The following is a 25,205-nucleotide window of genomic DNA, read 5'->3' on the forward strand; positions in this document are numbered from 1 at the left end:
TTTTTTTAATAAAATTTTACCGTCGATACCACTGAAGTTTTTATCCTTGTACTATGGTTAAAAAAGCAGAATAACCCTGCTTAGGCAGATCCTAGAGACTGTCAATGTTCTTATTATGGAGCTTTTATCTTTCCACTTGGGTTAAAGTTAGAACAACTGGCAGGGTCAAGAGGCAAGATTTAAAAGACAAGGTAATTCGAAAAAGGCTAAAATGTTGAAAATCGAATCAAATCTAAAAACGCAATTTTGCAAGATGTTACTCAAGGAATTATGACTTATACAAAGCAATTCAAAAAATGCTAAAATGTCGAGTCCGGAGCCTAAAGGGTATAAAAATACACGGTATAAACTAAAAGGGGATAGTAAAAATTTACAGATCAAATACCCCAAAAAAAAAATTCATTGTCAGAACAATCACGGAAAAATTAAAAAAATAAATTAAAAGGTATAACGTGGATCAGTCCACGTTTTACAATATATATTTGTGAGACGTGGTACTGTCCACGACTCACATTGTTGTCCTAAATTTTCTCAGCTTTCTCCTCCGCCTCTTCCTCCATCTTCCTCCATCTTTTGAAGTTACAGAACCTCTCCATCTCCTTCTCCTTTTCCTTCTCCTCCATTTATTTTCTTTTTAAACCCTGCAATACAGTCTAATTTTTGGAGCAACTTCTTCATCTTTATCTTTTGTTGCTATTTAAATTAAAGTATTTTTTCTAACTCATATAATATTGTATATTTATAGTAGATGTAGATATCTGTTTATCTTATATATCTTAATTGTTATTTTTTATTTGTGTTATTTTAATACGTATAAGATATATGTTTGTGTTATTTGTGTTATTTTAATTTGAACTTAAGATATGATTGTTAGAAGCATTATTATATAAAGGGTCTGATTTGTTTAGTAGCACTTTTGAAGAAATTTGTTGTTATGTTACTGTTATTTTTGTGGATTGTTATATAAAAGATCTGAATAACTAATTGTTTTTCATTGTACCTTTAATGTGATATTTATATAGCCAGAAAAGTGAAACTTAATTGATGCCTCAGTAGCCAAAAAAAAAAAGATACTTAAAATGTCATGATAATGCTTTATTATATGGGACCTAAGTCTAAGTGGGTGGACAATTATTTTGTCTATACCTTATAGGTATTAATGTGGTCCACTATCAGTGGTTTCTAAATAAGGCGTATGAAAGTTGGCTTTATCTAACCAGTGCATATTTGTTCTGCTAAAATTGAAATAATATATATTTTTTTTAATAGTAAGTTACTCCAAATAGCTTGATCTGGACCTCTTTTTTTTTTTTTTATCTAAGGTATGGAGTTTCCACGGGTATGCGTACATCTGGGGCCAGAAGTGTACAATGTGTTAACACTCCAGGAGAAGCATCGATCACAGGCTGTGTGTGTTATATCCCGTATTTTTGTACATTGGATTATTTGTAAGCTAATCGATATAAGTTCAAGGACAAGATTATTTTTGGAATATGAAACAAGGACTTTTAATCCCCGACTTTAATTAGTGCACGATTTGCTTATAAATTTCAATTAGTATAGAAATATTAGTGGAGATTAACGATTAATTAACCATGATTAGATTATTAATTGATGATTAGTGATTAATTAAGATTATTTAAGTTATTAATGCACTAAATGGACCCCACTACAACATGGCCAAACCTAATTGGTCCATGCCATAGTGGGGCACGTGTCAACCTATGGGGCAGCATATAAGTTCATAGTTGATGACTAACCTATTAGTCATACTTTCATTTCCAACTTCATCCACAAAATTGAATTAGAGAGAGAGAAGCTCAGCCATGGCAGCTCACGGCCATGGCTGTTCATGATTTAGTTCATGATCTTGATAGAAAAATTTAATTTCTAAGATGTTCTAAACATTCAAGGTGATTAGCAACGCGAATTTAATCCTTGGGGCAGCAAGAACACTTGCAATTTTAATCCATAAATTCCAGCAACGTTAAGAGGCCAAGCTTGCTAAGGTAAGGTTTAATTCTCTCCTACATGTTTTAGAGATGGTTTGGTCTTTGTATAATTTGGTGGATGTGGAATTGGATGCAAGGAATTGTGTATGTTGATGCTAAAGTTCTGTATGGGCCGTATTGGGTCTATTCTAATCTAATAATGGTGGATTAATTTTGATTAGTGTTGTTGTTATTGTTGTCATTGATTATATGATGAAAGTGAAAGGAAAGCTTAAATCATGTTAGAAACTTGTATCGATTTCATGGGTTGTTCTAGAACTTGTTGTGATATTAGGGTAGTTTCCTTGCATATAGTAGTTGATGTCGTTGTTGTGTGGTTGCTGATATGAATCACCAAACTTGGAAGAAAGAAGCGTATAAAATATCGTATACGAAGCGTATGTGGTCTGCTTGGTATATTCTTAGATGTTCGTGAGATTATCGGGCATTGTTATGTTGTAATTAGGGGCTGTTCGGGGCGTGTTGTTGTTCTTGTTGAATTGGAGGACTAAGTGTAGTTAAGATTATGCATTGTGTTGTTGTAATTGTTGGACTATTATAAGGTCGTTTCGATGAAGTGTTGTGGCTATAGATTATTAAGAATAACTTGAATATGTCGTAGTCGTTATGTTAATTATTATTGAATGTTGTAATGTGTGGGCTGATTTGGAATGTTGTGCGGACTGTTTCGGGGTATTCTTGAATCTTGTTCTGGTTAGTCTTGATATAGTACTTGGACGTGTGGTTGTTGATGTTGATTTGGTCGTTTCATAGTTGGCTTGAATGTGAGGGAAATGAACAATATAGGGGAAATGTCACCCAATTTTCTAGAGATAAGCCACCAATGTTGAAATACGTTTTAAACCTTTCCGTAGCTTAACCATAGTTCTTAACGTTTTAATATAGGTTGAGGTACTCCGGACAACATATTCGTATTGTACCGCGGATAAGCATTAAAGGTATGTAAAGCTATCCTTTCTTTCATTTGGCATGATCTACATGAAGTAAACCGACGACGAATGTATAAGTTCCTATTCTTAGAGACACTAGGATGGCTAATGTCCTTGATTTCCATAAGCTATTTCATATTATCTTGATACGTGTCTATGATTCCTGAAGTTCTATTTGATATAATCCATAGTGACATTCGGAGGGTACTTGACATGACCGTCGTCCTTGATACTCAAGTGTTAGTTCATTCTACTTATTCTATTGAGTCTCAGATGATGATTTAGTTTGCATATGGTTGCTCACTACTCTGCTCGTGCATGCTGTTATAATATCTTTCACCGAGTCCCGGGCCGGGTCTGTTTTCGTGCACAGTTTCACGATGATGTGATGATGGCACCGAGTCCCATGATGGGCCGGGCATGGTATACATGTATACGACTTATTCACCGAGTCCATAATAGGCCGGGCATGGTATATGATATAGCTATGCATGATTTTATTTCATAAGGTACAGGTACAGTGATTTCTTGATTGTCATACTTGTCTCCTGTAATCTCTATTTCTGTCACGATCCACTTTATTGTATTTCATGCTTTATATACTCAGTACATACCTCGTACTGACCCCCTTTCTTCGGGGGGGAGGGGGGCTGCGTTTCATGCCCGCAGGTACAGATACTCGATTTGGTGATCCTCCAGCTTAGGACTTTTGCTCAGCTGTTTTGGAGAGCTCCATTGTTCCGGAGCCTAGACTATTTTGGTACAGATCTTTTGATGTAGACTTATGTTTGTCCAGGGGTACGGCGGGGCCCTATCCCGTCATATTTCACTACTGATACTCTTAGAGGTCTGTAGACATATGTGTGGGTTGTATATAGGTGTTGTTCAGCTGTGTCAATATGACTTATTTTGGGGATGTTCCTGTACGTAGTGGCAGCCTTGTTGGCTTGCGTATTGTGTTATCTTTTGGTTCGATGTGGCTCCTCAGGAGATGGGCTTATTATGATATATAGCATTCTGAGATAATGTCTTGTTTTTGCAAGTTTCCATATTGTCCTTAGTTTCAGTCTATTATATCTAACAGGTATGTTTACGAGTGTCCAGCTCGGGCACTAGTCACGGCCCATGGGGTTGGGTCGTGACAGTGTGGGATGGTGCCTTGAGAGGACCGACCGGATGCCCGTTTCCACGCCACGCGGATACCGAATTTTGGAAGCACGTGAGGCGTCATCCTTTTCATCCTCGCATCCTTGACTACTTTGACCTGCGTGGATTTAGGGGAGTAGTAGAGGTAGGATGTGTATCATATGATTGGGCAGTCATCACTGCACTTATAGAGAGATGGCGTCCTGAGACGCACACCTTTCATCTGCGTACGGGTGAGGCGACCATCACATTACAAGATATTGAGCTCATGTTTGGCATGGTTGTTGATGGTAATCCCTTGAATGATCTTAATGCTAGAAATATAAGTATTGTTGGGTGGCAACAATTGATCCATGAGCTTACTGGTTGGGCACCCGGTCTGGATTGTTTTAATGGTGTTAGTAGGTTAGAAGTAAATAAATTAATTGAATATATTAGGGGCTTAGATGACATTACAGATCAGACCCCAGAAATTGATGTGCAACAGCGGGTTAGGTTGTACTTGCTATGGCTTTGTGGCGGCACAATATTTCCGGATAAGTCCGGTGATTTACTTAATTTAGACTATTTACTTGACATGCGTGACCTTAGAGCAATGAGTAGACAAGCTTGGGGAGCAGCTGCATTGTCATATTTGTATACTTGTTTATGCCGCGCTTCGTTGAGGAAAGCCAAGGATGTGTGTGGATTCATTTCCTTATTGCAGGTACGTGACCTTTAAAATTATATAATTTTATTTGGTTGTCCTATTTGATAGTTATAAGGTTTTTATGTATTTATTTTAAATTTTTAATATAGGTTTGGGCTTGGGAGCGAATTATACCGATGCAGCCACCACCCAGGGCCCTTCAGCCACACACGGCTCTGGCACGAAAGTGGACTCATCGTAAAGCTCGCTAAAATGAGGCACGTATTGTGCTACCCATATATAGGAATGTATTGGACAACCTAACAGATGGTCAGGTATTTTATCATAATTATGGTTGTTAATGACGTTTTGATATAATAGTTACGCTTATGTGTAATTTATTTATTTTATTATTATGTAATTTTATGTTCTTTCTATCGTAGTTTATGTGGCAGCCTTATTCAGAGGCCATCATTAATGGACTCCCTGAGTGGTGTCGGCGTGGCCGAGTTATTTGGATGGCGCAGGTTCCCCTTATTTGTAGGATCTATCAAGAGTGGCACATGGTAGACTGCGTTCTCAGACAGTTCGGTAAGAAGCAACATATTCCGGGACCATGTGCCGAGATTGATCCTTTTCATTACAAATGTGACAAGCGGTATGTTATAACAGTGGAGGATCAACAAAATTTTACACAAACGTACTTTTTGTGGGAAAATCGTCGACAAAGGGTAATTCTGGCCGAGTATGAAACTCAAGACCCAGAGTCATTATCAGAGTATTTTTGTTGGTATCGACGTCACTCGCGCACTTTCATAGGAAATCCTGCGCATAATGTGGATAAAGGATACCAACACATGGCAGGCAGGCATGAGGCACTGGTACGTACATTACATTCCATTAGATGTTTGATGTCTTTATATGTGTCTTAGACCACTATCAAATCTTGTAATTTTTTTTTAGGCTTTAGGACATCAAGAATCGTACAGGTTGGCTCATCAGACTATCCAAGATCCAACCAAGTCTAATGAAGTGAAGGAAATAGCAGAGATGTTTAACCACATTAATACAGAGTCCATGGCTGCTGCCTCTCTGGGGACGATGTTGAGTTTCGCTCCCAATTATACACCATCGGCAGAGTATGTTGAGCCGCCTACTGTGCAAGTGCTCGTCATCAACGTCCTAATGTACCAAGACCTGCGGCGCGTGGTAGAGGACGCCAATCAAGTAACAGACGGGGTCGAGGTCCCGTGGATCACCAGTTGGTTGATGAGGAAGAGGTTCATTTTGATCAAGATATGCCCATCTCAACGATGCCTGCAGCTGATGATGTATATTACCCAATAATAGATTTTATGTCCAGCTCATCGACGTCTGCTCCCGAGGTCCAATCACCAGAGATAATCAGAAGTGAGGGGCCTTTTCAGGCATTCACATCGTAAAATAATTTGTAAAATTTTTGTTGTTAAAACGCAGAATGCATGCAGTCGTCAAATCTGTCATGCAATCGTCAAATCAAGCGCGCATTCGTAAAATCAAACAGTAAATATTTTTTTTCAACATCAGCATTATGACATTCAAAGGTCCATGAATCATTTGTTTTATATACCAGTTAAGATTTGTACTCTGCATATCTCTCTGAATTCTCCACTTCTCTCTTGTAGACTTCATTTTTCACGGATTCTCAACTTCTCTCTTGCATTCTCCATTAATTTTTACTTTTGTATTCTGTTGAAAATAATATGGCGGACAATTATGTAAGAGTTAATTTATATTGGGGTGGTGAAGTTGTGTACGAAGAAGGTTCAGTGAGATATAACCGTCGTCCGGGAGCCGTACAAAGGTTTCCAATTTCCCTCAAATACGATCGTCTACAACGTGTTTTCATAAGCAAAATGGCCATATTTGATCCTAACCTTTCAGTGGTTATCACTGGACGATATCCAACATCAATTACGGCTAGGGGATTTCCCATTTACGAGGAAACTCTTATTTCGGACGATGACTCCTTATCGTTATTTCTTCGAAGTCTTGATATATTTAGCAATCATATCAGTATAGCGACACTTGACATGTATGCAATTGTTGAACGCTCTACTAATGTTGAAGCACCCACTGACGATGAGTTTGATATTCGGGATACTACGTATCTTCCCGCTATGAATATTGGGCTTCAAAGAGGTACACTTCAACAAGAAACAATGGTAGGAGTTGGTAGCCAGTCACATAACTTTGGTTGGACTATGCAGAGCTGTGATATTCCTGGACCGATTAGTGCTCCAAATACAAGTGAATTAGGTGGCGGGAGTATAGTTCGATATCGCCCTACTCAAGTGGAGTCATTTACATAAAGGTAAATATAACGATGTTTTTTCGCTTAAACTAGGAGACTTCTAACTAATTGTTTCTGAGATTTGAACCCCTTGAATTTTCCTATGTTTGTAGGTGTAACGATTTTGAAGAAAACCCCGTATTAACTCAGCTCACACAAATTGTGAGCAATAATGATGTAGCTAATGATCACTCCGATGAGTCAGATAGTGATATCCCATTAGATCACACAGAAACAGACGATGATCACTCATCTGATGATGATGGTCATTCTTATGAAGACATTACTACTCGAAGTGATGGTAACGTTAGCTACCATTCTAATGCGATTCCATATTTGGATAACACAGAAGAAGGCCCGGATGATTTTGCCTTCATGAGGGATGACGGTCCAGTTCGATCTGCACTTTGGGATTGTAAAAAACCTGAATTTATCAGATCAGGTTAGTATGGTGGCAATGAATATTCTTTTTATTTGTTGGCCCATTTTTAAGGGGTTGATAATTTTCCTTGTATTATGCAAATAGGTATGTTATTTCAGAACAAGCAAGAAATGAAAGGCGCAGTGAGACAATATTGTCTCAAAGAAAAGAAAGAGTTCATTTGTGATCAGTCCAAAGGTAAATTTTGGAGGGTTATTTGCAAGCGTCATATGTTGGGATGTGAGTGGATGATCCGTTTTACAGAAATTTCAAGTGGTATGTGGAAGGCTGGCAAAGCGGTTCTCCACCACAATTGTCTCACGAATGATTACAGAAAGAATCATTCCAATTTGAACAGTCACCTAATTGCTACTACGTTGATACCATATATTATGGTCGATCCATACATCAATATTAAGTCAGTTCAGCAAAAAATAAAAGGATTGCATACGTTTACTCCTAGTTATAGAAAAGCACAAAAGGGGCGTAAGAAAACTATTGAAATGGTATTTGGTGATTTTGAAACCTTTTTCAAGACATTGCCCCGATACATGGCTGCCTTAAAATATTTCAATCCGGGGACCGTTGTTGAGTGGGAGCACCAATCAACTACAATGCAAGGTGAACACATCTTCAAGTTTCTGTTCTCGGCTTATAAACCAAGCATCGATGGATTCAAAAGTTGCAGGCCTGTTATCTCAATAGACGGTACTCATCTGTACGGTAAGTATGAGATGAAACTGCTAATTGCTGTTGGAATTGATGTGAATAATAACATTTTTCCACTTGCATATGCTATAGTTGCACGTGAGAGCTTTGAGTCCTGGACGTGGTTCCTTGTGTTGTTGCGGACACATATTGTTCGTGATAGACAAGGAATTGGACTTATTTCTGACCGTCATCAGGGCATCTTGCAATGTGTCCAAACACATGATTGGTCACAACCACCATCCACACACCATAGGTTTTGCGTTCGGCATTTGAAAAGCAACTTCAATAAAAAGTTCCTCAGCAATGACCTTGAGAAGCTAATGTGGTTGGCGGCTGCAGAGCACCAGAAGAAGAAGTATAAAATGAGGATGGAACAAATCAAAACAATGTCACCTCCAGCGCATATGTGGTTAAAAGCTCTTCCGGAGGAGAAATGAACATTGCATAAGGACAACGGTCATAGGCGGGGGGCTATGACAACGAATGTCTCCGAGTCTTACAACGGTTTATTGAAGAAAGCTCGTGGATTGCCCGTTACTGCCATGGTCCATTATACGTTTAAAAATCTTGTTGATCGGTTTGTTGAGAGAAGCACCCTTACTGATTTGTTGATTGCGGATAAAAAGTTTTGGTCGCGCGCTGTTGAAAAGAAATTTGATGAATACTGGGAGAGGTCCCTAAAGCATACTGACATGCAGCAATACAATGCAACTGAAGGGGTCTTTGAGATTCTGACATTTGCACACGAAGGTAAAGGCTGAAATCTCCATAAAGTCTCTGCCGAAGGGAAAAAGTGTTCGTATGGGAAGTGGAGAAACTACCATATGCCATGTTCACATGCAATTAAATTTTGTGATATCCGCGGAATTCAACCAAAGACCTATGTTAGCAAGTACTACAGTTGCAGGTTTTACAAGCAAACGTACAGTGGAAATTTTTCACCGTTGGGTGATGAGGCATATTGGCCACCTTTTCCCTTCAGTTTAATTGCAAACACTGAATACGAGCGAACTTCAGGAGCGCAGACTACAACTAGAAGGAGGAATGAAATGGATATAACTCCTGCTCGCATGGCTAGAAAGTGTAGTACGTGCAAACAAACAGGTCATCGCTGCCCCAACAGAAATCAGTAGTTGTTGTTGCTTGTTGGTTTTTATGTTTTTTCTTAAGTTGTACGATTGTTGTTTCCTTATGTAATCTTCCAAGAATATATAACATGTCTTGTGCCGTTTAATAGTTAGTATGTAATTTAACATTTACTACTCAGTTAATGTGTGACGTTTATTTAACTTATATTTTATTTTTTATTTCTGTTCGCATATATAACACTGAATAACTATATGCTTTAAAAATTAAAAAAATCAATAAAATTTAAATAGAGGCAACGTCTTACAAACTATTTGTAAAACGCTGGGGAAAAAATTAATGAAAGGTGGACTGATCCACGTTATACAAATTGGATCAGTCCACGTATACCTTTTAAATTTTTTTTAAAATTTTTCTGTGATTGTTCTGACAATGGAAAAAAAAATTGGGGTATAAACGTGGATTAACGTGGACTGATTCACGTGATACCCGTTTTGGTCTGTAAATTTTTGGCTACCCCCTTTTGGTTTATACCGTGTATTTTTATACCTTTAGGCAATGTCACAGTTGAACGTCCCAAGTCCAAAGAGGCAATTGCAAGATATTAATTTATTCCAAGAACCCTGGAATTATGACTTATGAGCCATTATAATTAGTCAACTTGGCAGCACTCTAAAAAAGTATTTGTATGTGGGACTTTAGAATGATGTGCAGCACATTTTCTTTTTGGATGTTGGTGGATGAGGAAGCAAAAGAGCTTATCTGTATGATTGATGTTGAGATACCAACTATGTGGACAAGTAAGGTTTCAGAGGAAAAGAATATATTCTGGGACCAGGGAGTTAAGGTTGTGTCAATAAGCACACAACAATAAATCTAGTGGAGATTCTCAATATGAAAGAGAGAAACTTCCACTGCTTATCAGTGGCAAATATTATAAAAATCCAGTCCACGTTCAATATTCGTAGACTATATACATGTTAAAAGAAGCCAATATGAATTGACTTTTTAACCATAGCAAGAAAAGGAATTGACTACCAAATAAGTACTGAAAGCACTAGTTAACAATGAATTTCTGTCTCTGGTTGTTGTTAGACTTGTGTACTAGGGAAGAACAAATCCAAGCCTCCTCTCCTCAAAAGAATACTCAATCTCTTCTGGAATCTTCTCAACAAGCTTGGAATTGTAAGGAACAACAGCATACTGGGCGGGTGTCATAGCCGTCTGCATAGGTGCAGACACAGTTAATGGAGTAGAAGGGACAGGAATTGGTGGCTTTGCTATAGGAGTTCTGTTCTCTTCTTCTGTGGTATAAACTGTCTTCACTGGAGTAGAGAATGGAATATTGTGGCTACTTGGAAGCATTTTATTCGCCATCTCAGTGTGCTTTCTATTCAGATCTTCCAAAATGTTAGCTGCATTGGACTTTGATGAATCGGTGGAAGAAATGGGCGAGAAAGGCTTCCGTGTCATTGTTTTCTCTATCTCACCAACCTTCTTCAAAGGAAGTCCAGCAAGATCCAAACCTTTCCTCCCTACACGAAACAAGTGTAATATATTAGAAAAAGCCTTCGCGAATCACAATTGTTTAATGCACATCTCACAAAAAGAATATATACAAAAATGTGATACCTTTAATTGCCAGAGGAAAGATCATATAAGGAGATTAAATTTGTAAGAAATTACCTGCTGATAAAACTGGCAATTCATCATCGGTAGAATGATTAAATTGATCTCTTTGATGAAAGAGATCAGATTTCTTTGCGTGATGTGTGTTCGGGGTAGCTTTGGTCGAATGGAGCTCAGGCTTCGGAGTTTGGGTCATTGTTCCTCCAATAGAAAGCTTCGGAGTTTGGAGCATTGTTCCACCAACAGAAAGCCTTCTATTGGTTGCACCACCACATGACATTCTACGACCCTTTTTGGCACTTTGGTTCTTCATAGGGCTGGGCTTTGAGCCATAGATAGCCTCATGTTCTGCCATTAATTGCCCCTGAAGTTTCTTCTGGTCCTGAGATAAGATAAATGTGAAGGTTTAAAGAGACTGACTCTCTCAATGATAAGCAAACATTTTTAGCTTCAACAAAAAGTCAATTGAGAGTTCAGTTCGTACTCGTTGTCTTTTACGTTCTTCCTCCTTTTCGTGCCGTAAGATGTTATACTCTTCAAGCATAGCCAGAAGACGGATCTAGCAGAAATTAAATAAAAAACTTGAGGAAAAATGCTCACGTGTCTGCAACTTATTATACCAGAAAATTGACATATTATAAAAAGGCAAAAGTGGAGAGTACATACTCCATCATAAGTGAAATCAATTCCTCTCTCACTTTCCCATGCTTTTGTTTTTGATGCCAGTGCGTCTACCATGGCTGTTCAACAACATTAATAAGTTCAAAGATTATTATCAGGCAATATATTTGTTTATCAATTAAAAACTTTGTCCTTCTCAACACTGAAATTTCATCACCGGGTCTATGAGAGAAAACATTAACAGGTTCTTATAGAAATGAGACTCCCCAAACAATGGGAATTAATACAAACTGTCAAGAAAGTAATAGTTCAGAGATAACAATTATAACATTATTTTTTCTAAGCACTGGAATCACCGGATCTATGAGACAATAATATTTTCAGATTAGAAATGAGGCTCTCCAGACAAAAGGGACAAACAATCAGGAAGTAACTTATACCTGGAAGCTTATTAACTAAAGTACGAGCTTTCTCAGCACGCTTCAGAGTAAGGTGGGCACCTCGTCCAGCATTGTAGCGATTGTCATCCTGGGCAGGAGTTAAAGGAGATAATTAAGTAATTATGTGTATACTACTTATAAAGCGCATGACAATCCAAGTCAAAAGCGAACCAACCCTGTTATATTCTTCAAGCCAACACTCCTCCTCGCATGCAGCTATCCATTTCTCCACCTTGTCTAATATTTCTTTCCTGCTGAAAGCTTCTTCTTTAACTTGAGCTATTTGGAGCTCAATTTGCTCAAGGATAGAAGCAGCATCAACAGCTCCTTCAAGAGAGAAAAGGGAAAAGACCTTGACATTAATCACATATAAAGGTCATAAGCTTAGACGAGGTCCACTTTCTTGACTAGATAAATACCAGATTCAATAGCTTCAATAGCTACATCCATTGCATTATCTGAATCAGCAACCATGTGCATTCTTCTGCAGATCTCTTCTAATTCGGACCTCTTCTTTACAACAAGCTCTTTCATTTTGCTTGCTTTCAACTCTTCCAAGCGGGACAATTCTCCCTCAACCTTGATAGTTAAATATTAAGTGTCAGTACCAATAGTTTCACTCACAATAGACAAAGGAATGGTCTTGCAGTGGGATGAGGCCAAATAATTCATCTAATTCTACAATTACTATAACTTACATAATTAATGAATTCCACCGACAGGATATTTGGCTCCGTTATCTCATGTTCTGAGGCAGCTATCTTACAAGTAACATTCTGAAAAACCTGTTGCTCTTCAATGGGGGTGTCCATTAAATTCCATAGTTCCAACATGGAAGATGCAAGATCTTGCAGCTGCAACAATAAGAAGGTCAACAATGTCTATTGAGCGAGAAAGGGAAAAAAAAATCAGTCACTTCAGCGAGCGAGAAAGGGAAAAAAAAATCAGTCACTTCAGAACAATTTAATCATGTGCATACCCGTTGCATTCTGAGTAACTTAACCTCTCGTAGTCTTCCTATTGCAGCAGCCAAATGTTGGATTGTATCATTACTTATACTCTTTGTTCCTTCAGATTCCCCTAGACTCGGATGAACCTCATTGACAGTATGTTTAAAATCCATACCCAGAACCAGGCATTGTGAGTTCAAAGTACTTAGGCGGTCCAAGACCTGCTTTAAGCGTTCACTCTGCCGCAAAAGGATAGTAAAAGCCAGTCAAAATAAGTTCTTATTTCATTTGGTAGGGGGTGTGGGGATTTGGAAAAACTGAATTTGGTGCAGCAGAATATTAACCACCTTCTCTTTTTGAAGTGCCAGCAGTTCTGCATGTAATTCCTCTAGCTTTCTTATTGATAAATCACTTTCATCTACTACCACAGTAGTAGAAGTACAACCAGTGGGCCTAAATATTTCATCCCTAATCTTCTGTATTTGCTTTGTAACTTCAATGAATTGATTCTTCCTTTCAGATTTCCTATTGCGCATCTCATCCAATTCTGGAAGAATGGTTCTAAGTTCTGCCTTCAGACCACCTAGGCTCTGATCAGACTGAAAACAAGATTCATAGTAAAATTGATTAATTGTCTTATGCAACTAAAATTAGCATGTAAATCTAATTTGAAATCAACACGAACAGGATATACAGTTACAACTACTGTCTAGAATTACCATCTTAGAGATTTACTAAAGAATAACATCTTGTATACAGAAAACTGTAAGGCTATATTTGTTTACATCTTCCTAACCTGCCTAATGTGCACGGGTCTCTCCCCCATTGCAGCACAGATAGCTGCAAGCTCAGCTTCGGAATCAGCAATTGCCTGCCTTAATTGTGCTCTACTCTTGTTTGCTTGATCGACCTTTCTTCTATATACTTCAAGACACTCTCTTTCAAGCTCATACAACATTTTATCCCTTTCAGTATCAGGTTCCCCGACTTCATCCCATATAATCTTTAAAAGAGGAGAAAAAAGAAAATGTTTGAACTGTAAGATTAGTATATCAAGAAAGGATGAACTGCAAACAAGTCAGTAGTGGCTAATTCAAGAAAATTACCTGCAATTCATATAGCAATGTTCCACATGTAGTTTCCATTTGCTGAATTGGATCACTTTGAGCAGCTGTCATCTTAAAGATGCTGGATCTGATAACAAAAATTAACCTTTATAAGATCGGCGTAGCATAAAACAAACACCATGAGAGCAATTTCACTGGAAGTCAACAGTAACTATTAAATACAAACACTCACTGAAGTGAAACTTAAACCTTCAATTTCCAGACTCACTGCCCCATTCCAACAAATTCTGCTTAACAAATCCAGACAATTCTCTGCTCGAGAATTTCAAAATAATTTACGATAATATAAAGGCTAAACAATATTTTGCACCATGATTATAGTTTAACAAGGTATCCATTTTTTAAAAATTAAGGGTACCAAAAATATTGTTTCGATCAATAAGATGATCTTTATTTGCTTTATGAAAACCCATAAAAATATTTCTTCCATAAACCCTAAACCCCATGCTAAAACCGACATAAAAAGTCATAACCAGTTCCAATGCAACATATGCTACTAAAGCAACAAGTATGAGTCAAATCTATACTAATTTGATTAGCTATTGGAATCATCAATATGCCCCAGAGAAAAAAATCAGGGATTTACTTTCACGCTTTCTAACATTTAACAAAGGAAGAAAAATAACAAAAACCCATGCTTTAAGAATTCATGGTAGATCTGAAAGAAAGTACCTGAATCAACAGTGGTGATGCAAATTTGGAATCGAAAAATGAGATGTTTTTGTTCTTTGAAGCTGACTGAAAGATTGTTTAAATTAAATTTTGTGATTCAAATGTAAGCTAGAGAGAGAGAAATGGGGAAGGAGAGTAGCCGTTAAAATATGAAAAATTCGACCGTTGAAGATGTGAGCGGATCTATAGTATAATAATACTGACTCATATTTCTTCAGTAACGTCGACCGTTGCTTCAGTTTCGTCCCTAGAGTTTCTGATGTTTCGGTTTGGTCCTAAATCTGGAGAAAAGGGAAATTCAGTCCTCCAGTTTTGAGTTTTATACTGCGGCAAGTGAAATTTTAGTCCACGGATGCTAATTTTGTGAAAAGTTTTACTATGTGTCTCACACAACTGACATTTTTGTATACCAAAGAAGAAGGGTAAGATAAGAATAGCAAAAGTAAAAGAGGGAAGATAAGGTGTTACTGATTTTAGCGTATGAAAAGGAAGGGATAGACATTGGTAGTGTGGCTTACCTAGGGGTTCTTCGGCTTACCTAAACTCATACTTCTCTGCCTAAATCATGTATAGTAATGTTTAAAAAAAATTATATATATGTGTGTGTGTGTTTACCCGACCTTAAAGTATCATTTTTAAGTGAGGTTAGAAGTTCAAATCTTACGTCTATCCTTTTTTCTTTTTTTGGTTGCTTTTTCCGGAATTAGGTGCACCTCTTTTAATGGTTATTGTTGTTACTTCTTGTGTATTTATTAAGTCTTTTTGGTTTTTCTTCCTTTGTTCGTTTGCTTTGTTTTTTAAAAAATTTCAAGCCTAACGCATTGAAATTCATTTTTTTTCTTTTCTCAACATAAAATTGCATATAGTCAAACCAAATTTGTATATTAAAGCTAGTAGTAGTTGATGATGTAGTATATAGTCAATAGGTTCAACTGATCCCAATGTATTCAACACGGGGTATAACTATATGTAAAAGAATGCCCTTTAAAAAAATTAATTAATTTTGAACCTATAATTTCAATAACATAGAGAGTTCAATGGTAAGAACTTAAAGATTGAACCGGTCAAATTTATATCCTAGATCTCTCTCTTCGTAATAGTACAACTGTCTTCTCGAAATCTTGGATCCGCCTCTATCACAAACGGAAAAATTCCTTATGAAAAGTAGGACGTAATTGTCACATATACTTCTTTTTTTTTCTAAATCGCCAATGACTATCCTTTCCAGTTGTTCATGCTAATTTTTTCATTTGTTCTTAGTTGTATGAAAATAACGTGAATAGAAGTAACTCCAGTGGCAAAATTTGAGCTTTTATCTAGACAATTTTTTACTTAAAAAATGTCAATGACTTAGATCAAATCTAAGACCAAACACTAAATATTTTGTGAAATTTACTCATATTTTTATGCAAGGACATATGAGAAAACAAATGATGTGCTTGGAATCAAAGAGGGAAGGACAAGAAAAGAAAAATGCGAAAAAAGTTGGGAAAGATTTCTTTTTTCTTTCTTTATTTGGTTAAAAGAAAAGAATTCAAATGAATTGGAGGAAAGAAAAGAGTTCAAATGAATTGGAGGAGGGAAAAGATAGTTTTATCCATCATTGATTGAAATCTCATGGTCAAGGTAACTTTTGGTAAGGCCAATGGGAAATATGAAATCTCACTGGACAGGTAAATTTTGGTGTGGTCCAAAGGAGAAATGATTTTTCTACTTTAAGATTTTCTTCTCTCTTAACATTATCTGATGTGTTATGCGTATCCAAATATTTATCTCATATCGATCCAAAGCAAGAATTGCCTTTCTCAGTTTCATTTGTATATTTCTTTAGCCAAACAAAGTAAAGAAACAGCAAATGACTATCCGTTTCATTTCTTTTAATTGCTACAAAATTTGATATTTTAGGTCGATTATGTCGCAAGTATCTCTCCATTCGACATTTTATTTTATTTGATTACTATAATAATTATATAAGCTTAGAATGATAACTAACATGTTGTCACAAGTTAAAATTATTGATAATATAACAAAACTTTACATTATCAATATATTACTTAAATCTGATATGTTTCTAGAATTAGCCCTAAATTTGTTGGCGCTGATAACAAAGAGAACTCCCGTGACACATAATAAATTTAGGAAATAAATAGAAAAAAGAAAGTCCCAGACATGAAAAACTAGGAGGAGAAAGAATATAAAAATATAGAAAGAAAATATAACAAAAAGAAAAAAGAAAGGACTCGAACATGGGAGAAATAGGGAACCCGACTCGAACATGAGAGAATAGCTCACAACTCACAGGGATGTTACCATGTTATCCCCATACCCCCCCCCCCCCTCCGGCCCCACCACAGACACCCAAAAAAGGGGGAAAATTAAAAAGCACGACTTTTGAAAGATCTGTCAAAGGTTGAGACCAGTTATAATCTATAATGATGAATTGAATATAGTAAAAATCTCAATCTAATGTATGGACTACTTTGACAACATACTTCTCGTTCCTTTTAAATTTCTGGCATAGGGTGAACAAACAAAGTCAAAGAGTTGTCTAGTTCAATAGCTATTTGTCTTTTGCAGTTTTTGCCTATCTTTTGGAATGATATCAAACGAAAATTTTATATATTAATTTAGTCAAGAAATATGAAAGTTCCTTCGCACGCGGACATGAAGTAATAATAGAGGAACCCCGCTTTTTGTTTCCTGACCCATGAGCCTACGCTCCTTAACAAAACGCAACTCCATCCTAAAAGCTCAAATCTGAGATAGTACTTACCATCTCATCAAAGCTCGAATCCGAGATACTTACCATCTTACCAAAACTTTTGGTGGTACCTGAGCACTCTACTAATTATTGAGATCTTTCATGTTGTCTCCAAAAGATAACATTTGTTTGAAAATCAATTGTCCCTTGGGGGTTCGGCAACATCCGATAAAAATCTTGCAATCGTTTCCTCTAAGAGAAAAGTATCTGTCTTTGATGCTAAAGTTTTAAACGAACCTGTTCAAGAGGGCGAAACAAAATGGGCGAGGGGAAAATCAGATGGAAGAAGAGATGGAATATATTTTATTGCAAAAGGAAAGGTCTGTATGTATAGTAGTTATAAATTAACATCTTGCTCATACTTGAGACCTGTGAAAATTTCATGTATTTCTATGTTATCGAGGAACGTGGATATCTGAACATAGATTACAACCAGCTACAACAAGAGATCTAAAGTAACTACAAGCTAAACTCCATTCCAGAGAGATAAATAATCTTCCCGTAGCTGTGCTGTAGAAGCACCAAAAATGGTTTTAGCAACAACGATCCGCCTCCTCATGAAGCATTGCTCTGTCTTCTCTCGAATTCTCTCCTTACGAGATCAAATACCAACTCATTCCACGTGTCAACAGGACCTGGCATGCACCAATGCAAGCAGTCTTGTGGAGGAGGCTTACCATCAGGACCTCTTTTTGTGATTTTATTCGGGTCGGGGCTTCGGTAGGGACCCGGATGTCCATCATGGCGGTATGCAAAGACTTGTGTGATATCCATAAATAATAAGGCGGACTTGTTGGATTTCTTCTTAATAGCACGACTGTAACCCGTGAATTGCTTTTCGTGCATTATGTTTGTGAAGCCATTTTCGACCAATTCACCATCCTCTGCAGGCTTCACCTTTCCAGTACACGATCCTCCCGTGTTCCATGCTCCACCCTCATAATGATCAGGTGAAAAGGAACGAACAATGGTGATACCACTGAATTTCGGATGTGTTGCCATGGCAGTCAGGATGGTTTCAACAGAGATTCCAAAAGCTTCAACATTATTGACTTTCATCTTTCTAGACTTGTCTGGCCACCACAATTGTCCTCCAACAATCTCTTTATTCAGAACATAAACGGATTGCTTTGCAAACCAGTGGCCGGAGGAGAGCACAACGACATCAAACTGGGGGATGTATTGCATGAACCCATCATCAGGTACATCAAGGTGGAGCTTAACTACACCTGCTGGAGCGAAATCAAGAGGCCCAGATGTTTGGTTGACAAGCCATGAAGACCATATACGAACGATCATAGTAGATGTGGATCTGAAATAGTAGCGCTGCATTCTTTTGTTCCCACGGTTTTTTGGAACCTCATACTGTGAAAAAGAGAATAATAAGACACAAAAATTAGATGATGAGGCACAAGGAACCAACACCTGGCTTTTGATAATATGTACATTGGAAGAGGGACAAAGCATGTCTGAAGTTCTGTAATTCAATTCGAAATTCCAAGGGCTTCATGGATAATAAACATTAAAAGAGCTTCATGGATAATAAACATTCAAAAGGGCTTCAAGGATAATGTTTCCCGTCACAGATTCCAAATGAAATGTAAATAACGAAAAGCCGAGTTAGGATACAGGAACCGTAGTCATTAGATTCTCAAAGTAGAAAAGAAGAAAAAAAGATATAGGGAAAAGGCAGATAAGAAACAATTCTGGAACACTTCACAGGGCACTATAACTCATTACTAAACAGCATTTAGTGGTTGGAACGCCAATTAAGCTACCACTTAACCAAGAGGATCATATAATTTAAATAAAGCAACATCAATGATTCACCAAGGATAAAGTTAGGTCCAGAAATGACGGGTAAATAGATAGCAGAAAGTATATATCAAGCACAAATGAATGGTGAATAGATAGCAGAGAGCATCTATTGAGTACTTTGTTCATAATCGACATATCCGACCTAGTGAGACTAGAATTAAGGGGCAGGCCGCCCTATCTGCTCCATGTCCACCTTGTCAACCTCTTCCTCTTATCCAACTTCCTCACTAGGCCCCCTTTTGACCATCCCATGCATCAGTTGCCACCATCAACCACGTTATTCTTTTTTCTTTTTAACTTTGCGTAAAAACTATAACTGATAGCAGTATTATTGGATTTGGCACCCTTCTATATCTATTTGTGCTTTAACTGTTTCAGGCAAAAGGTAAAAATGGAAAGTCCATTTAGTCCTCATCGCAAACTTCGTACTAAATTTCATGAACCAAAAGTGGGCTCCACTTTTTAATCCCAATTGCACAATCCCAAGTTCAACACTCCAGGAGATTGTATCCAACCTACACTCAGGTGTGAACCAAATAAACCTTTTATAAACAATAGGTAAAAGAACCCAAATTGAAAAAGAGAAAGAAATTACAATAATTCGGCTTATGACACTGACCTGATGAAGTTTCTACCAGCGAAGATGTTCATGGCATAAAAGCAAGCTCACATGTTTTTGTTGATATTTACTAAACTACAGAGTTGAAAAAACTCGAGGTTGTGACTCTCCTAATAGTATAATACAAGCACTCAGTACATTATAGTTGTACTGCTCATCCCATAGGTAAAACTTTGAAGTAAAAAATAGGGAAATGTGACTACAACCTGACCTTGTTTCAGGAGCTGAGAGCTTTGACATATATATATTACTCCCTCCAGATCAAAAAGAGTGTCCATTTAGCCATTTGCACACCCCTTAAGAAAATATTAACTCTGAGAAAAAAATAGGTAATTTGACTAAACTACCCCTAATTAAATAGGTATTGGGATTTGATCACATAGCACTTAATAGGGGCGAATCTGGAAAAATAAGGTTAATTCTTTCTTGATTTGATAAGTGGATGCTCTTTTTGACTCAAGAAAAAAGGCTAAGTGGACACTCCTTTTGATCTGGAGGGAGTATAACAATATCGACCCTGTTCTGTATTTTTCAACTAATGTAATTTTCACTTTCAATGTGTTTGCCTTTGTGTCCCTATTTAAGTGTCTTTCACATTTGAGCCTTTAATTGTAATCCGGCAGAACAGTGGCCGGCCTCACCTAAGCAAGTTCAATTGATGTTTAAAAATGTTTAATTAATGAAAATGCATAAAACACGGAGGCTAGACCATAAACAGAGGCGGTTTGATCATGCACAGGAAAAAACAAGCAGGAAGACAGAAGAACAAAAGAGTTAAGGTCCAAGAATTGGATTGAACTTTTAATCTTGACAAAGAAAGAGAAAGAAATGGCAGCACTTTTTCCTAACTCAAGAAGAGTTTCGAAATTTCATGTAAAAATATAGCTGGTATCTTCAACATAGAAAGAGCAATGAAGTTTTAAGATACTGAAAATCAAAAAACAAGACAAAGTCAAAGGAAATACTGCACAAAGTAACAAAGAGATCAAGATCCAAGGTTACTAAATAGTTGACCGAAGGCACGCTCTAGAATTTCCAAATATACTGTACATCTTAAGGGAGCGTAAAGGTACCTGCCAAAGGATACACAGCATTGACTCCATCTGGTTGCGAGCAACTGAGTCACCTATGAAAGCTAAAGTTTTTCCTCTCATTAATTCCAAAAACTTCTTTGGATCAAATCGTGGCAGGTCACACTGAGCTGGTTTCCACCGCCAGTTCTCATAATCCTTATCAGGCCTTCCATTTCCTTGACAGTTCTGCATCTGTGTCAGGACAGGGCAGGAGTCATTTCTGTACAATGGTCCGGACTGATCAGAAATCCATTTTCCATGATATAGATCACATTCTGCAACATTATCAAGCATGTTAAGAGTTACAGAACAGCATCACAAAGAATTGGGTTTAGCAACAAAGTTTGTTACAGCAAGCAAAGAAGTTGAAGCTAAATTCAACTATGAAACAATTCCATTTACAAGAACAAATAAATCTCAAGTCTTTCAACAACTCATATTTTCTCAAAAGACTACAGGAGGGCCGTATTTTGTCAGTATGTAAGTGGAGCATCTCTAATGTAGTATTTGGCTTGCACAAAACTTGCCATCTGTACTATGTATGGTGAAATTCATCTAATAGACTTGCTTAACAGGTAGTTAGAATGAGATTTCAGCAGGATGGAAACTGAAGATGAGGCATTTTGATGTATTGTGCAGCAAATTGTGTATCTCATTTACATTAGCTACACAAAAAGAAGGAGAAAGAAAGTAGGATATAACACTAGACAATAAAACTAAGGATGTAAGAGGCTGCAAAGTACATCCGAAGATGAATGATCACCATTAAACATCACCACCCATTAACTTAGTTTGCCTTCAAGCTATCCTGGATTTGTTTGTTTCTTTACATAAGCATGGTTTTTAATGTTCAATTGCCCGCATCAATTTCATGAACAACTTATTTGAATAATAAGGAGGACTAAAAAGCAATTCAGAAATCAAACAAATAAGTACTACTTGGCCCGCAAGATACGAATTTAAAAAGATAAGGATGAAAATTGAACCTGGATCTAGCTTAGCCTGCTTTATGCTATTGGGTGCAGTAGATGAAGATTTTATGTCCTCTGAATGGGCATCAGAAGATTGAAGAGACCCTTCATTCTTGCTTTCCTTCTGCAAACTAGAACTGCTACTCTCTTCGTCTTCTTGCTTTGACTCAGGATGTGGTTGAACAACAGAATGATTGGATTCTGACAAAACAGGTGTTTGGGTAGAATTCTCAATTATTTCCCCCTTCAAATCTGGCTCTTTCTTTTCGTCTTGAGACTTGGAAGTTTCCTCTTGAGACTTGGATGTCTGGTCCTTCTCATCCTCAAGTCCTTTTTCATTTTTTCCCACCGCCGTCAAATTATTAAAGTTTGGAGTATCATTAATAACAACATCATCACGTCGAGGATCAGGAAATGTTATCCCATCCCCAACTAGTGAATGCTGCTGTACACCATAAAAATACTCATGTACTGCAGCCCCAATGGGTTGAGAAACCAGAAATGAGGAAGCAAGAATTAAAAATACAGCAAGGCCTCCTACAGTAGTTACAATAGACAATAATGACTTTGGATAGGACAGCGTGGAAGGATCCTTAGATGAAAAAGAAGCCATTGCTTCTCAAATTTGCAGCAAGATCCACACAGAAAACATGGGGTTTTCTGATGTCACTCGGATATGGCTTCAAAACCACAACTCCCAAACCAAAGTAAACTACAAAAAGATTGAATCTTTTTCCAATTTGAGAGTGTTGAAGCTATCAATTGCCAGAAAATTGGACCTTCAGAGCAAATTCTGTGGCAACAAATAAATACAACAATATAGTCTCCGAAAACAAATCACTTCCTGAGCATCAACTCCATCAAATTACCTACAGAGAACTGAAAATGCAAAGCATAAGCAGAAAGATGAAGACTTTCAACAAATTAAAACAGCAATACACAGCAAAAAAGAAAAACAGGATTGCAAAAGCACAAAGTAGAAAAAGTCAATCTAGCAAGCAACAACACTTAAATAGGATAATCAAGATCAAACTACGAAACAAAAATCCTAAAACACCACCTAAATTTATCCAATTTTCACAGAAATCAAACCACTCAGACCCAAAGAACCGCTTTTTAATTACTTTTTATCATTTTCAAAAGAAAGAATAACATATATATCCAAGAACAACTAACCTTGGTGTAATTCAATGCTGAGGAAAGCAAACCCACAAATGAATCTTGAAAATTAAAGAGTCCCCAGCAATGAAGACACAAAGTTTTGGAGTAAAATGAAAGTAATGTCAGGAGAATTGTATTGGATCCGATTATGCAAACTACTACTAATATAATTGATAGAATATGGGGATTATTATTAAATTAAAAAAAAAAGTTTATAAGATCTAGATGAATCGAATTTGTTGGAAATAGTAAAACACTGAGATAAGGGACACATGAACCAGATGAATCTAATTGCCTAAATACACAGAGTTAAGTTGCTAAATGAGATTTGTTGGTATATTTAGAAACCTATTAACAAGCCAAGTGTGGATCCAGGTTAGATACTGCTGAGTGCTGTGAATTGTTTTTTTCTTGTCTGTGTGTCATGTGTGGTCATGTGTGGTCGTCACAATTAACTTAATTACATTAAATACAACATTTATTAGTAATTAATTATGTGTAGACTTTGTTAATCAATAACCATAATTACTGTCAAAGTGAAAAAAAAAAACGTTTCATTCTTTACTTTCTCGGTTTGGGGTGCAAAGAAGGAATGTTACTCTTTATGCGTTGAATTTGTTTTAGGCATGGTAAAGGAAACGTCTATATGTTATGAATTTGGTAGAAAAGAGAAATTTTGTGAATTTTAGTTAACAAACATATCATTCACTGATACACGTCTTTTATATTCTTAGAAATAATACCTCATTTGTTTTTGAAAGAAAAAAAAAATCCTCTTTGGACCAAAAACAAAGAGATAGTCATATCTTCATAAATTCGTTGAATAACAAAGCTCCTCATAAATGAGGAGACTTCAATATACCCTCCTAAAATATCAAGGAAATATTTAAGCTAATTTGATAGAGAGAAAAAAATTATAAACATTTCCTTTCAACAAAGAAATTACTTGAAACTTTCATGTAAAAATTAAAAGTCTGTGCCTGGAAATCTCTTTAGCATTTTGAACTTTTTATTCTAAGGATCTTTTTTTCTTCTTTTTTGTGGCTATGCATTTTTAGTTCTCGCTAATGGTTGTGTTCTATTATATTTTATGAGTAGCAACGAGAAAAGAACATCAACATACAAAATTTCGATTTGAAGACATGCTAATTTTGCATACTTATACTAATTGCTAGAGATGAAAAAATTAGCTCACTAAACATATGTCTATATGTAAGGGCGTAGATGGACCGGATTGGTTCGGGTTTTTCAAATAACAAATCAAATTAATTATGTTGGGTTTTTAGATTTATAAATCAAACCAAACCAATAAAAGTTGGGTTTTTCCACTTCGGATTTTTTCAGGTTTTTCTGGTTTTTTTTATTTTTCATGTTTTTCGGATTCTTTCGGTAAAGTCTTCGTACAAAACATATGATTTGTGTTTCAAATATTTCTTTAGTCGTAATAAAATGCAACTATTTAATAAGGTGTGTTTTAAGAAAATAACATAAAATGTGAGATAAGTGATTGCATTATACTAAAATATTCGACATAACAGATAATGAAATCGCATAAGATGAGATGAGTTATGTTTCCCTAGGGTGCTCGCATAAGTTCAATATTTTTCTTTTTGAAAGGTTAAAGCAAAATTTTGCAGTAATTAATGTGATTGCTCCAATTTAGTCTTTGGTATATTTTATATTTTGAAAGGTTAAGGCCTGATGTAGCCTATATGGCCAATGTGGTTTAGCGTTTTTCTCGACATTGGCAGCAGAAAACTATTTTTGTAAAGAAAGACCCAAAACGATTGAAAGAGTGAATGGATTTCCGTGTGATTATGAATGATTATTCAAATGACAGGAAGTGGATCTTTTATTAGCATTTTGGTTTTGATTTGGGTTTTATTTGGGTTACTAAAATCTATAGACTATACAACTTATTTGACCATTCAAGATTCTAAGTTCAAGTTTGAAATAATAAGTTAAAAGACTAAAATTATGAAAAAGTTTTAAAAATATTTATAAATTACATTTCAAATAACTTTTTATGTATAAAATATTTTTTAAAAATTATATACATGTTACGTCGGGTTGGTTTGGTTTAGTTTGACTTTTTTTA

General features: G+C 36.5%; 2 protein-coding genes across 4 annotated transcripts; both read right to left on the reverse strand.

The window, feature by feature from the left end:
• Positions 1–10,071: 10,071 nt before the first annotated feature.
• On the reverse strand, positions 10,072–14,919 carry LOC132631765 (65-kDa microtubule-associated protein 3). Of its 2 annotated transcripts, none has more exons than XM_060347462.1 (13): positions 14,705–14,919; positions 14,012–14,099; positions 13,702–13,908; positions 13,253–13,504; positions 12,935–13,144; positions 12,654–12,809; positions 12,375–12,534; positions 12,131–12,282; positions 11,956–12,043; positions 11,561–11,634; positions 11,379–11,453; positions 10,952–11,276; positions 10,072–10,800 (listed from the first exon to the last, which is right to left on the reverse strand). In XM_060347462.1, exons 2-13 carry the CDS (start codon positions 14,081–14,083, stop codon positions 10,370–10,372), a joined length of 2,202 nt encoding a protein of 733 aa, XP_060203445.1. In that variant the 5' UTR covers positions 14,084–14,099; positions 14,705–14,919; the 3' UTR covers positions 10,072–10,369. The 2 variants fall into 2 exon arrangements, with proteins under 2 accessions (XP_060203445.1, XP_060203446.1); XM_060347463.1 differs by lacking the exon at positions 14,705–14,919 and adding an exon at positions 14,205–14,295.
• Positions 14,920–17,745: 2,826 nt separating this feature from the next.
• Positions 17,746–23,576, reverse strand: LOC132631766 (protein YLS7). Of its 2 annotated transcripts, none has more exons than XM_060347466.1 (4): positions 23,456–23,576; positions 21,962–22,825; positions 20,976–21,250; positions 17,746–18,830 (listed from the first exon to the last, which is right to left on the reverse strand). In XM_060347466.1, exons 2-4 carry the CDS (start codon positions 22,557–22,559, stop codon positions 18,021–18,023), a joined length of 1,683 nt encoding a protein of 560 aa, XP_060203449.1. In that variant the 5' UTR covers positions 22,560–22,825; positions 23,456–23,576; the 3' UTR covers positions 17,746–18,020. The 2 variants fall into 2 exon arrangements, with proteins under 2 accessions (XP_060203449.1, XP_060203448.1); XM_060347465.1 differs by lacking the exon at positions 23,456–23,576 and adding an exon at positions 23,123–23,444.
• Positions 23,577–25,205: the final 1,629 nt, after the last annotated feature.

This window comes from Lycium barbarum, chromosome 3 (assembly GCF_019175385.1).
Source record: "Lycium barbarum isolate Lr01 chromosome 3, ASM1917538v2, whole genome shotgun sequence".
Classification (NCBI taxonomy): domain Eukaryota; kingdom Viridiplantae; phylum Streptophyta; class Magnoliopsida; order Solanales; family Solanaceae; genus Lycium; species Lycium barbarum.